The sequence below is a fragment of the Zonotrichia leucophrys genome, chromosome 8 (assembly GCF_028769735.1).
Source record: "Zonotrichia leucophrys gambelii isolate GWCS_2022_RI chromosome 8, RI_Zleu_2.0, whole genome shotgun sequence".
Lineage (NCBI taxonomy): Eukaryota > Metazoa > Chordata > Aves > Passeriformes > Passerellidae > Zonotrichia > Zonotrichia leucophrys.
The window spans coordinates 4,474,416-4,492,245 of NC_088178.1; the positions used below are offsets into that span (position 1 = coordinate 4,474,416).

At 41.9% G+C, this 17,830-nt stretch overlaps 1 protein-coding gene and 1 non-coding gene across 6 annotated transcripts in view; both read left to right on the forward strand.

Annotated features, from left to right (window-relative positions):
- COP1 (COP1 E3 ubiquitin ligase) overlaps window positions 1-17,830 on the forward strand; it is a 124,746-nt gene that overhangs the window by 93,654 nt on the left and 13,262 nt on the right. For all 5 annotated transcript variants that reach the window (XM_064719990.1, XM_064719991.1, XM_064719992.1 and 2 more), the window contains exon 18: window positions 625-785. In XM_064719990.1, coding sequence (XP_064576060.1) covers window positions 625-785 — 161 coding nt within the window. The remainder of the gene's footprint in view (window positions 1-624; window positions 786-17,830) is intronic.
- Window positions 14,083-14,218, forward strand: LOC135451391 (small Cajal body-specific RNA 3). The gene has a single exon (XR_010441306.1). It is a non-coding gene; the product is annotated as a small Cajal body-specific RNA 3 (non-coding RNA).

Consider the following 17,830-nt stretch of genomic DNA (forward strand, 5'->3'; position numbering starts at 1 on the left):
GACAGGCTGATAGCTGTGGGATGAGCAGGACAGCTGTGCCAGCACTGAAGGGAGGACCTTAGCTTGTGTGTTCCCTGATTGCTGTGCAGCTTGCAAGGCAGAAATTGGGATGGATTTCTAAATAAAGCCTGTACAGTCTGCTCTTCCTTGCTTAAGCCTCCACAGACCAAGTTGTCATACTTGATTATGGCAGGCAAAACTTTGATAGTGCTACCTGCCTTTGAGCTGTGGCTCTGAGCAGGCTGGATGTAGCAGTGATTCGTGTGGTGGTGCAGATACTCTTCCCAAAATGCTTTGCCTTGAGGAGTTTGGGAGGGTTCTTGGAATCCTGGATGTTTTGCAGGTGTGCTGCATGCTGCAATTGTCTCATAATAAAACCACATCCTATTATTAAGTGTGATGGAAGTTTGCTGTGGAGCACTTCCAGCTGCCAGGGCACCATGACCACGATGGTAACTGCAAGGAAATATCTGGGCTTGTTTTGAGCAATGAAAGAGCTAAGAACCCTTATTTCTGCTTATTTTAAGCAATGAAACAGCTAAGAACCTTTTAAGAGCTAAGAACCCTTATTTCTGTTTGTCTTTACAAAACCTGATCTTGTATACTTGTATTTTTTATTTCTAGGAAGTGAAAATAATTCCCTTTACTTATACTATAAGGGCCTCTCAAAGACACTGCTGACATTCAAGTTTGATACAGTCAAAAGTGTCCTGGACAAGGATCGGAAAGAAGACGACACCAATGAGTTTGTGAGTGCCGTGTGCTGGAGGGCACTTCCAGATGGGGTAAGCTTTCTGCTCTGGTGAGGAAGGAATGGCTCCTGCTTTCTCACAAAATAGCCTTGCTGAGGGTTTGACTGTGCTTGGTATTTTCCTGTTCATGTTAAAAGTAAGGGTACTTGCAGGTCGTTGTGAGAACCTTGATGATTTGCAGGGTAAGTAAAATGCTGGGGAGAAGAGATTGCTGTGATCTTAACTCTTCCACCTGGGTGTTTGAATTCCTCTGTATGCTATCTAAAATCCCAAAAGCAGCATTGTATTTCTGGCATTTGATGGTTTTTGTGGGTGCATTAGTGGGGTTTTTGTTACAGATATTCATTGTGAAGCCTTGTCTCAATGTTGCTGTGTCTGTCTGGGTTTGCTCATTGGAACACAGCCTTTGTGTTTAGATGAGTAGATATGTAAAGTGTCTGTTCCAATGGCACTGAATTCACATCCCTAGCATGTGTACTAATGTGGCAGGCAGACCTGATGCAGCTTTTGTGAGTGTGGCCTTTCAGAATGCTGCTTTTGAATGCAGGGTGCTCTTGAAAACCTTGCTTTAAAAATATATAGCAAGTAACTCTTGTGTGTACAAGATTTGCAGATCAGATGCTTGAAGGGGCCTGTTGGGAGGGGGCAAAATGGAGTTGATCTTAAATGCACTCTTCCAAGTAGATGAAGTGAAATGTTGCATAATTGCTGTCCTGAGATGTCCTATTCACAAAGACAATGTCTACCAATCTGCTTTCTGCATGTGTAGACACTACCCCGACAACTGTGACCTAAACTCACTTCAGATGAACACTTCTGAGTCAAAATCAAAATAAACCCGTGTCTGGAACTGCTCTTTGTGTTTAAAAGTAAGAGGTGGGCTGCTGTGGTTTGAACAGGGGGCATGACAGTTGGTGATGTAGGATCACCAGCTTTTTCTGGCTGGGGATTTTGAAAGGTTTGGTATACATGTCTCAGGTGAAGAGTGGCTGTTGTAGGTTTGGTAATTTGTCTTTCTGCTGGATAAAAACATGCTGTGGGAACCTGTGTTTCCAGAAATGCCCTTCCTTGAGCTGCCTTCACTTCAGTGCTTGGATTGTCTTGCCCATTGCTCTTCTGGGCATCTCTTCTACAGGCAAAAGCAGAGATGTCTCACCCGTAGGGTTATGTCTGTTGCTGTCCACTCCTCAACAGTCTTTTCTCTAAAAAATGTGCTCTGATAGACCTTCTGCTTAAGTGGCTGAGAAACTTCTAAGCTGTCACCAAGGGCTGTGAAGCAATTCTTCATAATCAGGATGAAAAATACCATACAAAAATGTAACAGTTAAATCAGGCCCGTCAAGATCACGCCAAATAATGTTCAGGCTTCACTCCATTAAGCAGCATTCAGAATCCATTGCTGTTCTGGTCTTTTTTTTTTTTCTCTGGCATTCATCTGCTTTTCCCTAGGCTGCTTCTAAATGAGCCTGTTTCTCCTGTGGCAGCCACACTACCTGGCTCTAGCTTTTAAAGAGAGCAGCAAAAAGCTGCCTGCAGGTGGTTTTTGCCTCTGCCTGTGGTACATACCAAGCAAGCAGCCTCACTTGCTTCTGCCAAGAGGCCTCAGTGTTTACTTGCACCATCTTTTCACTGATCCAGCTGCACATTCCTCTTCTCTTCTGCTGCTGCAGCAATCCTCTCTGACCTAATTGAGACTTTGCTCATGTTCTTAGGAAATTAAATTACTGCACAGCCAAAGTTCACTTATGTCCACGAAGTCTTACTCAAATGATGAAACTCTGCTATTCTTCATTTTGATGATGTTTCTTCAATTTGCCATGATTTTTTTTTAAATGAGCTTTGCATATACAGGCTTCGCTAAAAAGTGATTTTTTTTTTCTGATACTGGGCTGAATCAGGGAAGGCCTGTGCTTCAAAGTTCTGTCAGCATCTGTAGGATTTAAGGAATCTACAGCCTATTTTCAGCTTAATTACAATTTTGATCCTGAGTGAGCGACTCTGCCTTATTATAAGAGTTAGCACACGTACCTCTCAGTGCTGGCTGTGATCCCACCTGCTCTGCTGCAGGACTCTGTGTGTGTGCAAGCAGCTCCAGGCCAGCAGCCATGCAGAACCCCAGCACAGCCCCAGATCCACAGGCAGCACAGGAAGCAAGTTTTAGCGTGCTGTGGGCACACTCTGCTCCGTTTCTTGCTGGGCTGGTTGGAAGCATCTTGCTCATCTCCATTCTGTGGTCACAGGGCAGCATCTTCAGTTTGCTCCTGAGGGGTGGGAGATGCCAGCACAGCCTCTCCCCAGTGAAGCTGACTCTCAGTTTCCATCCAGTGTGGCTGTCAAGGATTGTTCTTTAATTAACCTTTTGAGATGAGATGAGTAAGTTTCAGATCTGTCAGTTATCTTGGGAAGCATGAGTACATGTACTCCTTCACTTCATGCACTTAAGTGCAGAATCTCAGATCCTAATTAAAACTTAACCAAAACTTTCAGATTAAATGTCATTGATTCTTTCTTTAAATCTATTTTTATGTAATTCAGGCTTTTACTTCCTCCTGAGCCTAAGTCAAGCTGTGCTAGTGGCCCTTGCCAGAACCCATCTTTTTATTCTTTTCCCTTATGCATTGATTTTTCTTTACTTACAAAGATGCAGAGGCCTTTTTTATTGGAGCTGTCACCTTTCTGACTCAGAGGTCCAGCAGCACCTTCTTTTTACCTATATCAAAGCCATAACGAGGAAGAAAAATTATTCTCTCTGAGTGCTTATTAGCATCTTGCACCAGGTTTACTCACTTTACAATTTATAAAAGTGTTTAGAAATAAGCACTAGCTTGTAGGCTACTTGTTCTGTTAGACTCTTTGGAAAAAAACAGGCAAATGAAAAGCCTCCCAGCAGGCTGACCATGAAGCAAACCTGATTCTTGCACTGCTGTGTTTTGGACAAAGGCAAGTAGGCTGCTGGATATTTTTAAAACAGCACCAACTTATTGTTTGTGGGGAAAAACATTTCTCCCTTCTTGTTTTATGCTAAAAGCTGATCAATACTTAAAAGAAGAGAAAGCTTCAGGATTCTTTTGGCTAAGTGATTTAATAAACATGATTTAGACATGGAGATGCTTTTCAGAACATTCCCTGGACTAAATCCTTTAATTTCCCAAGTCAAGGATTTTATAATATACCCTTGCTGTCCATTTTAACCAGCTTGATTTGAAACAAGAATCTGGTCTTGATATTGAAAACAACAGTCTTCTGTTTTAGTAGCATGTAAACAGGGGATGCTCTTCAATACAGGGAGACTCTTGCACAGGGAAAGAAAATTGCAGTAGTGGTGGTAGCTCAGTGCATTTAAACAGGTAGAGATGTCATCTCTCTTAGAAGGCTCACTGCAATTACATCTGGGTATGTGGATCATAGCTGGAGGAGATTGGTTTGTGCTTTGCTGTCCCTTATGTGTCCTAAAGGATGTTTTCTCCTTCCCTGAAGGGGACACTGGTTGTTTACACCCTCTTGTAGAGTTTATGTACCTCAAACATGCTGTGTTAAATGATTGCACCTAAAGTAGCCCTTTGCCCAGGCATGGTTAGTGTTTCTCAGAAAGCAGCTGTTGAAAGAAAAGCCAAGGCTGAACCTGCTCCCAGGACAGCAAAAAGGTATTACAGCTGAGCACAGAAGCAATTTGATTATGTAGATTAAGCATGGCTCAATCTATCATAATCACTGTAAAGAAGCCATTTAATTTTCTACCTGTTTGCACAAGTATTCATTACTGCTGATAAGCAGGTTAGCAGGGAAGGATTTCACAAGCAGAAATGTCAAGGCTTTGATACCAGTGAGGAGATGCAGATAAGAACAGGAGAAAGCCATGCAAATTAGCTTAGGTAAAGCATTATATACATTTTTTTTCTTTTGGAGGAGTAAAGAAGGGGAATCCATTAAGAAGAGTGCTGCAGTTTTTAACCAGAGATGGGTGGGTGGTGGGATATACTGGATGGATGAATTCTCCTAGGAGGAAGGAAAGCATCTCTTCCACCTGAGTAGAAACCCATGTATGTGTTTTCTCACTTCATCACTCCTCAAAAGTAATTTTAAATTTATGAGGGTCTCAAAACATCATCTAACCATGAGTTAGCAGCTCTGGAACTCCAGGCTTCAGGTTGGCTTTGGGCATTGCCCTGTGGTGGAAGTGTATTCATAATTAGCCTTGCACATCTAAACTTCTCTTTGTTAATCTAAGAGGATGAAATATTCCCTTCAAATAGGTTTTTGGTGCACCTTTTCAGGAAACAAGATTTTCTTCTGTTTAGTTTTCCTTTCTTCTGAACATCCAGCTTTGTTTCTTAATGATGTCTGGCTTGGATTCTTTAAATAGAAACCTGTAATTGTAGCACTGTAAGTCAGTCACTTAATAGGGCTGCAGTCTTGTTCACTGATGAAAAGTAGCCATCCTTTGTTTCCCAGTAGTCTTATAAATGGTACACAGTGTACACTGGAGCTAGTCTGGGGCTCTTATAATTTACAATCAGCAAATTGGCTCCCTTCACAGGAATTAATTTAGCCAATACAAATTATTTCAGGAAATGATTCATTGCCACTTTAAAGCGCTAATTAATTTGGGTGACTTATGAACATAAAAAATGAAACCTCCTTTGTCATTCCCAAGTAACTGAATGGTAATTCAGTGTCATTCTTAAGTAACTTGTATCAGCTGTAACTATACCTCTTGTAGCTTGAAGCACAAATTCCAGCAGGATTTTGGGGGGAAAACAAGAAGCACTTGCAACTTCATTGTCTCTCTTTGCTGCTGAAATTTAAAAATCTCAAAATTGGTGAGAATTTTGACTTCCAGCTTCAACTCAGTGGTGTTTTATTTTCACAGTGTCCTCAACTTACCTGTTCAGATGTCAGGAAATACCTAGGTAGGACCCAAAAGCTTAGGAGATCAATGCCTGCCTGGAGTGATCAGACCCCAGCTGTGCCACAGGTCACAGCATGAGTAGTTCCAGCTGTGGTATTTTCTGGAAGGCCATCTGCTGGTTTCTGACTCCTCCTTTCTTTCCTAGACCAGGACTGGCCTGTAGCATTTGTGTGCAGCATCTCCCAAGCTAGAATCCTTGCAGGTTCTCCTCCAGTGCAGTCTCACACCACTTCTTCATGCTGGAAACGCAGAGGTCGTCATCTTCATTCTTGTGCTTGAAATGCTCTGCAGTTTATGGAAGGCTGAGAAGGATCAGCTTCTGAAAAAAGCAAGTGGTGGCTTTGATCAGGTTTATTCTACTGGTTTTTTCTCCCCTACCTGAAAATCTTCAAAGGTCTGACTCCCTCCTTGGAAAGCTGTGTAATCCCCATAGCCTGCATGGTGCAGTGCTCACAGCTGCCTGTGTGATGGCTTCCCACTCCTCCTGACATGCCCTCTGCTCTCTCTGGTCATTGGCAATGCTTTAAACACAGTTTTCTTTGACTTCTATTTTGCTCTTTCCTTAGGTATAAACATATTTGATTTCTCTTCCATCCTACCTTTTTCATGTCTACTGCTCCTTTACTCATTTGAAAATCTAAAGTTTCCTTTAAAAACAAATGAGACCCAGAACATCAGAAGACGTGTCATGCTTGATTTTTCCCCCCCCTCAGATTTTAGCATATTAGTTATGTGTACTAACACACACTGTATATATTGCTTTATGTGCTGCTTGAAAACTATTTTCTTATTCAGAATAATTTCTACTTGCAGATAAAAGATGTCACAAGCTATGTATGATCCTTTGCTCTGAACATGCTCATATCCTTTCATATCCATTTCTCTTCAAATGCTCTGGTTTGGGCTCTATTTTTTCTGTGGCTAAGGAGAATTAATTAAAAAATACTCCGGTGTCTGACAATATCTTATTCCCTGTCAAAAACCTTTGTGTGTCAGAAACTTGTGTCCAAGTGTGTAGAAATTTGTGGGGGGAAAAAAAAGAATATTCTCTTACTAACAGTTCATGTACTGTATTGACATCTCAGTCTGTTGACACTCCAATCCATGTGAAACATCATCTTGATAATGTGATTATGCAAATGACCAGCTTCATGAGGAAGTGTTTAATTTTGAGCGATCTGTAGAAGAAGAAAAATACTGGTAAATGTTCTTTCCTTCCTATCTTCTTCCTGTTTGCAGGATACCCTCTGAGCTTCCTTCCAGTGAGGATATGGCCACAGCAAAGGGAGCAGGAGATTGCCTGAAAACCCAGCCTGTGTCCCCTGTGCTCCTCCTGCCTAGTGTGTTTGGGGGAAAACAAGTGTGTTGCACCATTTCTGTTGCTGTTTAGGCTCAGGGTGGCACGCAGCAGGTGCCTGGTGTGTCAGGAGCTGTGCTAACTCCTCCTTTCCTGGATGCAGAGCAGCTGCCACTGCTGAGGACACAGGGCTGAGTCTGGCACTTCTGCTCATCTCTCAAGTTCAGGTCCCCTGTGGTACTGCAGCATTCTGATATCATTGTGGCTTCTATTTTAAGAATAGCTTCTTCAAGAAATGTAGGTGGCTCAGGTTTTTCTTCTTTGTTGGTTTTAGCTTTACATTTGCAAACTCAGTTTCTCTCCTTCTGGAAGGTGAGGCTTTTTTTTTTTCTCTTGCATAATCGCAGAAAATTGCCACAGGGTCAACGTTGTCTTGAATAGAAGGCAGATGAAAGTTTCTATTTCCTGAATGGAGACAGTATTTACTCTTTCAGACTTTTACAGATGATATTTGCTCACCAGTGCATCTCTTCTAATGCCAAGAGGAGTAGAGCATGTGCTGTAGATAGATCTGAGGTCCTTCTTATTGGAGTCATCTTTCCTAGACTGAGTGAATGACACAGTGGCCAACATCACTGAGTGCTGCTGACATTACCATTCCAGTAGCTGATCCCAGTGGTACAGCTGTAGTGGTAATGGATTGCAGATCATTGCTGGTGTGAGCAGGCTCTTGCTGTTTCCTAATATTTGAAAAAATGAGAGCATCCCAATGCAATTGCAAATCATATTTGTGTGTTACACATGGTGAGCTGGGGATGCAAAGAAATCTCTGTAGCTGTTCTTAAACGTGTAAGTGGATGTTTTTCTCCTATGGGCACTTGACTGCTTTAGTAACTATCAGTTCTTTATTCAAGTATGAGTTTTATAACAGATGAACTGAAGTCAGGAATTCACATGGAACCTAGACTTCATTCCAGCTCCATCCTCAGCTTGCTACTGAACTATAATGTTGCAAGGTACAGCAGTATGTATCATGTGGCACTTACATAAGCTATGTCTCAAACAGCACAACTTCAAAGAATATTATTTGTCTTACTTATACTGGGGTGGAGAGAAAAAAAAGTGTGTGTTCATATTCAGGAAGCACTTACTTTTAGAATTAAATTATTGGACAACTGTATTCCTTTTCCAACCAGTCTCAACAGTTGGGCCCCTGATATGTACTCCATTGGGCTCTAAAGCCACTGATTAAATAACTGATTAGGCTGTTGTTTGGGGGGGTTTTCAAATGATGCCTGGAAGGATATTTATCGTGAAGTGTACACTTCTCTCTTACCATGCCTTATCTTAGCATTGTGCCTTTGTCTTGGGGCATTTCAGCTGCTGTGGGAATTACAGGTGGCAGGTGTTCTGTCTCTGCCCTCCTACAGCTCTCAGCCTTTGGGGAGGAAGGCTCATTCCTGGTATTTTTGGGGGGACTTATAATCACAGAATCATGGAATAGTTTGGGTTGGAATGTACATTTAAAGACTATCTAGTCCAACCCCCTGCAGTAAACCTGGACCCCTTTGCTCAGAGTCCCATCCAACCAGGCCTTGAACACTCCCAGGGATGGAGCTTCCACCACATCTCTGGACACCCTCATTATAAAAAAACTTCTTCATTACATCTGTCCTAAACTGACCTTCTTTCAATTTAAAACCATTTGCCCTTGTCCTGTTGCAACAGACCCTACAAAAAGGTTTATCCCCATCTTTCTTATAGGCTCCTTTTGAATACTGGAAGGCTGCAATAAAGTCTTCCTGGAGCCTTCTCCAGGCTGAAAACCCCCACCTGTCCTCACAGGAGAAGTGTTCCACCCCTGTAATCAGCTTAGTGGCCTCCTCTGGACCCACTGTATCTAATGTATATTCTGTGTAGTGTCCTGGAGCAGAGCCCCCTGCAAGCAGTAGGTCGCAGCAGGATCCTGGCAAGTTCTGTAGGTACTGAGCCAATATTGCCTGATGTCAAGCTCTCACTGAAGCTGGTTTCCTCTGAGTCAGAGCATCTCCTGCATGAGCAGCCTTTGCTTTACTTTGCACTGCTAGGCTCATGCTGGGTGTTTGCTGTGTGAAGTGCCATCTGCTGAAGTCCCTGGCTGGCACAAAGTGCCAGTGAGATGAGGTCTGAGTGCTGGGAGCTGATATCAGTCGGGCAGTGTTTGGTGTGCTGCAGAGCAGATGAAGGGGGGCATTAAAGGCAGGAGCTGCAGGAGTAGTAGAGCTGTGTGTCCCAGCACTGACTGCTAAAGCAGGACTTTGGTTTCAGAGCAGCAAGAGCAAAGCAAGAATGAGGTAGGTTTTGCACTGAGCTGGCCGCTGCCTTTGAAGCCAGCTTCTGTGCAGATGCAGAATTGCCCCACAAGGGTGGTGGTCTGCTGTCAGTGCTGTTGGAATTTGGTTTATAACCTCATTCCCTCTAACAAGTGACAGTGCTTCAATTAAAGTCAAACCAACTTTGCAATATTGTGTTTTTCTTTCTCCTTTTCCCCATTCTTTAGTGCTAATATCTATGGCAAGTGCTGCCAGGCCACCACCATTCAGCAGTTACAATTCATGAGCTGCATCAACCTTTTGCTCTAGCACTCCTAATTAAGCAATTTTAATGACAGAATTTAATGTTTTACACAGTCTAAATGAAGTGGAAAAAATATGAGCGGATTTTTTTCCTTTCCAGCACAAGATTTTGATCAGATAACTTAACCTCTGGGTGAATTGGAAGTAGGAGCATTTATGCATAGGTGGTTTTCTCTGCAAAAGCTTTACTTTGTGTATATCTGTGCATTAATAGAGTTACTGCTTGGCTTTGGGTATTCATTCTGAAGTTTTTTGTGTGCCCTCTGCCCTTCTGTTGACAGTAACAAAACCCCAAGGCCTTTTGATATCCACTAATTTGTGACCAGCTTAGTGCCAACTGTGTTGCCTGTTAGAAAAATGAGAATAAAGGCTTGCAAAAAACAACTGCTCAGAGGGGTTTTCTAGCAGCAACATGGGTTTGTATCCTTTAAACATGTTTAAATTTCTTTTGGTGGTGTTCTGCTCTAATTCTAGCTAATTCTAGATGAGCTAGGTATGTGCATGGAGTGAAAATGGTCCCTCCTTTGGAGGCAATCTTATGTCTGAATTGAAACTACCTGATATATGATTAGGAGACATAATTATTTTATATAGGTTACACACAGAATTATAATAATCAGTCTTTTCTAAGGAAGAGAAAGCCAGTATGACAGGAAAGTTATGTTTAGTAATGTAATGAGTGCCTTTTTTGACAGAAATGGCACTGTTAAATTTGGGGTTGTGCAGCTGATGGGCGTTCACCCTTGCACGAGGTGTTTTGAATTCTGTGAGGGAAGTGCTGCTTTAAATAATTATGTCTCTTATGGCATTGTATGTCATAATCACTTCCAAAATGCTTAGCTAGTTCCTAAAGCTGGAGAGAAGTGTGCTGTTTGGTACAGTACTGGATTTTTTAGTTTTACTTTAGTATGTCTGAAGTGAATATTCAGTTAAGCAGAGAGGGTGTAGCTGGGGCAGATGAGGCAGAGCATTGTTCCCCAAGTATTTATAATAACGAGAGATACTGGAGAGAATATAGGTAATATTACATATACTGGGAAGAAAGTTTGGTTCTGATCCATTAAATATATAAAGCTCCTTTTACCTGTAATCTGCAGATAGCACATAAATAAACTGTAGTCGGAGCAGGAGAAGCTGTGTCCCTCCTCATGACCAATGCTGGCAGAGGCTCAGCATCACCAGCCAAGAATCCTCATGTTAATCAGGCACACATGATTCTTTCTCCTAGTTTCTAGGTTGATCAATGGAGGCCTCGCTGCCTTGTTTTCCTTCCAGGAAAGACCTACAAAGCAGATTGCTCTAGCCAAGTTTCTCCAAAGACTTAAGCAACAGCAAGCTGCTCTGGTCTGGAGAGTGCGTGCTTGCAGGAGATTTTGATTTGTTTAGAGTGACATATCCTTCATTAAAATAGGTTAATAGTTCTTCTCTGCATGTCTTGCTTCACAACTGGTACATTAGCTCCAGCATTTGAAAAGATAAATTTGGGCCAGCAAAAAGAAGAGAGAAAATTAGTGAAAATGAAATACAAATATCCTTATTTACTACAAAAGGATGCTGTTGGCTTTCTGGTTTTCCCAGGTTCATTCTTTGCTTGACAATGCAACAGAAGAAATTTAAATTGTTGGGAAATGCATAAAAAAAGATATGGTTGTGGGGAAATTGGAAGTAGAACAGGGTTTAGCAACTTTTCTTCTACTGTTATAGCAGGCAGCAGCCACCATTGGGAGCTTGGGCGTTTTCTTTGTTTCAAAACTTAAGAATATATACACATATTTAGCTTTCCAAAAGTAAACAAAGGCTCAGAGGTTTAAGAAAAATACTGCTTTGGAGATTGCTTTCAGATAAATGTTTTCTAGATGTAGTGTTAGAGGTAAGGGATGCAATTTGGCCACGTCTTTCCCAGTATATCCTTGAGTGTGAACTCAGACCCTTTCTGTGCTGGCCACCCTCTGCAGCCACCTCTCCTCTTCCTGTTATGATTCCCTTTGATTTTCCCTAAACAGCAGAGATGTCTGAGCATGGCAGCAGGAACAAGGACAGTCTCCTCTTCAGCCCACTAGTAAACTTTTGGATTTTGCTATTCATTGTGAACCTGTGAATTATCCATTCTGGAGTGAGATGGGGAATTAAGAAAACTGTTTTTTCATATAGGTTTTTGAAGTTTCTGCTGTTTTTCTTTGCAAACAGATTGGAAGTTTATAATATATTTTCAGTCTGGCTGAGGCTTCTGTATTGATTTCAGGTAACACATGAATGTGAAATTTGAGCCCAGCTCATCACATATCAAAGTTAATGAAGTAATGAATGTGACACCAAATGCCAGTGTCTGTCTCCTTATCCCCACAAACACATACTGTGTATGTGCTGTGTGTGTGGCTTTGTTTATTTTAGAGGCCATTTCATGATACAGTCCTGTATCTCTTCTTGGATGGTTTAGGTAGGGCAGGACATGATCATGAGCTCTTTGTGGGAGCTTTTCTACTGATGTTCTCATAGCACTACATGCAAGTTTGCTGTGATAAGAAAGAGGTTGTGAAATCCTGACAGAGAACAGTAATTTTTATTTTCTTATGTCCCCTGTATTTTGTCCTCTATTTCTCCCCATCTCTGCTCTGGAACATTTTAAGCATCATCAGGCTCAGAGAAAAGCATACATACCACGTGCTTCAGCTCTGTGGTGTCTGTTGAGGAATGAGTCAACAGCAGCAACTCTTCAGAAAGAATATCTGAAATCAAGGGAGGATGAAGCAGATTACCTAAATAAAAAAAGAAATCAAATGCCAGAAGTGTTTGTCTTCCCTCACCCTTTGCCAGCAAAGGTGGGGTTTGTATTCTAATGTTTACGTAGCTGAAGGGTACAGAAGTACTGTAGTGCAACACAAGGGATTTTGTTCACCCCTGTAATCCCAGTAGGTAATTCTTTTCTTTATATACTTGAGTCTTTTTCAACTTCTTTTTTTTTTCTCTTAGTCATTGGTAGCTTAATGGATTTCGTGATTGTTGAGATCTTCTTTTTGATGCAGTATTGTTAGTCTTAGCATGCATTCAGAGTGACAGGGAGCATTAAAAATAGTCATTTCCATTTCAGATATCTAGAGATAATTTTTTTATAGCCACTGTGTGAAAATAACTTGAACACTAGCAGAATTATCTATTATGAGAGAGATGATTTTACTTGTGAATTGGGTTTAAAGATAAAATCTGCATACTTCCCAATTTCCTATTCATTGCTCTGTTAAATTTAATCGGGAGCAAGACTTAATCCAGAACAAAGATGATTGAATTGCTCTTAAACAGTGATGTAGAACATTACCCAGATCTCACTTCAGCCTCACAGTGCTGAGAAATCACAAGCATGAGAGAGTTGCTTGTGAGTACATTATACAAAGAGAGATGCTTTTACTCCTTTGCTGGCTCATTAGAAAGTGAAATGCTTTCTGGCGTTTGGAATAAAGTTGTTAGGTGGTGTAGTACAGAATGGGTTAAATCTGTTTTGATTATTAACTAGAAATTACTTTGTTATGCTGTAAAAAGGCTTACTTGATTTGCAAAAGCCTCTGTTGGCTTTAAGTTCTGCCATAAACTGAGCTGCTCCTGAGCTTGTGCAGGATGGCTGGATGGATGAAGTTCCTTAATGCAGCTTTGGTTCCTCTTTGAGAACCCAGGGGAGGACAAGCTCCAGCACTGGGCAGCAGAGCCACAGCATGGTCCCCTGCTCCCCTTTGCTGCTAGCCCCAACAAAAACATGCTTTCAAAAATTACAGTCTGTTTTTAACCTCTTGTATTCTGCCAGGAAGTGTGTACACCTGTAAGATCATCCTAAATCTCCAGTTACAACCTGGAATGGAGTTATGATATCAACTGGATTTTGCTCTTTGAGGCCAAGGAGAGACCATGGGGGAAAGCAGTCAAAGGATTTCCAGGCTGGGACATGGAAACTCAACAGCCCCTGTGTTCCTTTTAGGGCTCTTACCTGAGCACAGACTTATACCAGTAAAGTTTGGGAGCTGGCATTGCTTATTTCAGATGCATATACCTAATTTAAAATAATTTTTAAGAAAAGGGGATGGGTCAGGGAGTGGGGAAGCAGCATCTTGCTGTAGGGATTCTTGCAGGCAGCACACTGGCAAGCTGTTCCTGGAGTTTAGGAGCATGTTCAAGGCCAAGAAATTTAGGGAATTATTAATGGCACTGCAGCTCCAGGCTGTGCTGTTGGCTGGCAGTCACTGAGTGAGTAGGAAAGGCACTGTCAGTGCTACATTTAAGACTTTGGGGCCTGTGAGTGTGCCCCATGCAGCATCTCTTTCTTCTGGTTAGAATAATTTTGACCTTCTGAGTTAAACTTTTCCACTTAATGGTATTTTCCTATTATGTGAATCCTCTCTTCTTTGGCTTATTAGCATGCCTTACATCATGTTTTATTTAGGATTTGATACAGTCAGGAGCCCAGGATAAAAGACAGTGTATAACAGGCTGGTGTAATCGTGACATTTGCTAGGACTGGAAGCTGCTGGGACCAGTTGGGACTGGTCATGGGCAAAATAAACATTTTTTTGTCCACTGTTGCAGTCTTCCTAGAGCAAAATGGAGGTCTCTGTCTGCTTTAGAACAGCCAGCTAAATCAGATCGTTCCCCTCCTTACACACATGTTATTATCCTGCAACGGGAGAGCTCCTGCAGCATCCTCAGCTGCCATGTCCCACCACGTGGGGACAGCCCTTGGGCAGGATTTTGTTTGCAGCATCCACAGCTAAGGATAATTGCCAAGTGTTAATCCAGCTCAGTAGCTTACAGCAAGACTGTAATCATAGTTATTGGGTTTTGTATTAAAATGCTCTTTTTTAAAAGTTCTTGTTAGGTTTAGCAAACTGGCTGTAGAGGTGATTGCATTCTGGTTGGAGGGATGTGCTTGAGTGGAGCAGGCTGCATGTCCTGAGATTTCCCTCCCCTCTCTATTCTTGCTGCTTCAAGAAACAGTCATTTGCTTTAAAGTCAGGTTTGCAGCTTTGATTGAAAATGACTCTGCAAAACCCCATCAGAACTGTGCATGCCACAGAGTCGCTTAAAAATAAAAATTCTAAAAGGCACCTTGAAATGTATGAACTCCCTGGGATGCCAAGGGCCATCACCTGTGGTTTGCTAGTGTCCTCAGGTAGGACCTAGTAAATCTTTGTCTGCCCAAAGAGCCCAAAAAAAAAAGGAAAAAAAGGATGGAATTGTGCTGTCTGAGGTTTGGGAATGATTATTAAGTGCTGGCCCTCTGCCTGACAGCTGTCATGGGTTTGCAGAAGTGAGACAGATCTGGGAGAGGCAGCTGCAATTGTATAGCTGGGAAGTTGGGCTTTTAATTGCTAATTAAAGTTACCATTTGCATTTGGGGCTTTCGTTTTTAAAGGACGACTTCATATTCCACAAGAAACTGCAAGCATTGTGTATTTATAGCACAACCAAACTGGCAACTGGCTCTTGCTGCTTTGCTGGTACATCTGTATTTCACCTACTGCCTACTTTTGCTTTCCCATCTGTATTTTTTATGACTTCTGTCCTGACAGCCCTTGTTCTCCTAGTCCTTGACTCCCCTCCCGTGCAGACATATGATCCTGTAACGTTTTCCTTTTTGTCTTTATAAACAATAGGCAAGCAGTCTGATAGCACAAGTCCAAAGTCAAGGGAGCCTTGCAGATTCAACTTGACAGCTCCTCTCTGAATTATTTAAAAGCTGTAAACAAAAGAAAGCCCATCTTACAGCTTCAGGTGCCTTCTCTAGTACTGTGGAGAATGCCTGATAGGTGAATTCAGCTAATTTTGCCCATTTAGATCTATGGGATTTAGTGGAATAGCAAATGCCATTAGAATTCAGGGGCTGCCTCCTGGTATTCCTTTGGGGAGGGTAAGTTGCAGGGAGGTGAATGAGCAAGTTGAGGAGAGGGAAAGTTGGAAGGTGAATGAAAGAATAGACAATTTCTGTCTAGTATTGTCTAGAATTGTGTGTTGAGTTTGGATATTTTTTTCCCTTTCACAATCAATGAACTTGTCTTAAGACATCCTGTATTTGCTTCTGACTTTAATCTCAGTCCTTGGAGGGTTTCCTTGTTTGTTCTTTTCACATCCTTTGTTTTCAAATCTAAAATGCTTTTCTACACCTGAATGATCCAGTGATTTCTGACTTCTTGGATACATTTTAGTTGCTGGTTTCCCTCATTCTCCTGGATTCAGGAGTGTTTTAGATGGCTGAGATTAGGGAAGCAGGCGGAAGGCACAATTGAGTCCTCTAGATGATGCAAAGTTCATTATTATCTTTTGAATAGTTCATTCTGCAGAATGAAGCAGGGAATATGCCATGCTTTGCATTTATTGTACTAAAGCTATAAAGCTGTACTCTCATCATTCTTAGTGCTTAAGGCACAGCTGTCTTCTCACTCCCTTCTCCCCTCAGATAAATACAATGGGGACAGCATCAGGAATGGGATATTGAAAGCAACTTCATGTGTATCATCTGTACTCTGCATAGTTTTGTTTAACGAAGTTCTTCACTTTTTATGTACATTATTAAAATGCAATTTACTGTATTGTCTTTATCAATACCATACAATTTTGTCATGAAAGCTGGCAGTTTGCATTGTGGCTTTACTTTGAAAACTGACCTGCAAAAATGGCTTTGAAATATCTTCTTTCAGAGATCCCAGCATCTCTCACTGTACTAAGCAAAGATCCCTGTCTTCCAAAGAGCTTTGCAGGCATGACCTGGCCACAGTTCAGGTCAGCTCCCTCTTCCATACAGTTATAATAGATTTACAGAGCCCTCAGTGGCTGTGAGACAAGCCAGCCCTAAACCCCTTCCTGGGCACAGGTGTGTAGGAGATGGTTCTGCTGCCTGGGGAGGATACTCTGCTCTGCTGCCCCAGCCTTACCTGTACTGTGGGAACAGAAGAAAGGAAATGTTTTTATGCAAACTCTATGACTTGAATTCACCCAGGGAGAAGATTTAAGTATCACTGGAATTTTGGCTGCTCAAGAGAAAACTTGTGCTTGTGACATGAGATGCGTGTTATCAGAACCTGCCTGCAGGTCTTAAGCTCTGGCCATTTTTCTTTGCCATTCTCAAGTTTATCAACATCCCTTCTTCATTTTCCTGTGTGTCCTGGCTGGTGAAAACTGCACTCAGGGCATTTTGGAGCAATATCTTGAGGGGACAAAGTGTCCTATTTCCCAAGCCTGGGGAGGGCCACGTGCTCTGGTCCAGCTTGCCCAGCCTTGTCTGCACTGCAGGAGGTTTCAGGTATATTGGGCTGCTCTTGATCCTGTTATAGCATTAGCTGAAGTGGATGGTGGAGGAGAGCAGCAGACTGTGAATTCTATCAAGATTAATGGAAATTTTTGTTTTACCTTAATTAAACTTTCACTCCTCAAATCAAAGTCCTTTTTCCCAAATCAGCATATATTATAAATAGCATTAGTATAGGTATAATTTCATGAAGCTTCTCTGTGTGCTAATGTTAATGTTTGTGCCTTGAGTTTTCTCCACAAGAAACCATTTATCATTTCTTTTATCTCATCAGGTTCTGGTGGAGGTCACTTCTATGGCTCATGTGTGTTGCATAGAAAATAAAAGGAAAAAATTTATAAATGTATCTTTTATATAAATAGTGGTTTATGCAGCTACAAGCTGGGCCACCTTGCAGGATTCCTGCTCTTGTCTGTTCTTACCACCAAGCAGCCTGCAGCCCTTTGGGTGGAAGCAGCCTCCAGGGATGAGGTATTTTTGCTTTCCTGGTGTGTTTCTTCCTATTGCTGTAGCCCTGCTTTCCCCACAGATGTGTAATTCCCCACACTCCCTGCCTGCAGCCTCAGCTTGAACATCTGCTGTTGTTCCCTGCCTCAGACAGCACCCTCAGTGCTGACACTTGGAACTGGGACTCCATTCCTGTTGCCATTAAATATACTGTTCTTGGCCTAAAGAGAAATGAAGACTGTGATTTCCATGGCTGCCAGACTTCTGGCCCATCCACTAACACAATTAGAAAGCTTGCAGATGCAGTGAAACCATCATCCTTCTTTTCCAGCTGGCATAAGCAAAACATTTAGGAGAGTTAATGTGTTTATTGAGCACTCAAGTCCCCCTGCAACATTATTTTGAGACCCACTATTGCAATGGTCAGGATTTAAATGCATGTCCAGAACTTTCCAAGTTGGTTAGTTTAGGATGCTGTTGTATCAGGATTTGGCTTTGGTTTGGTGGTGGGGTCCCACTTAAAAA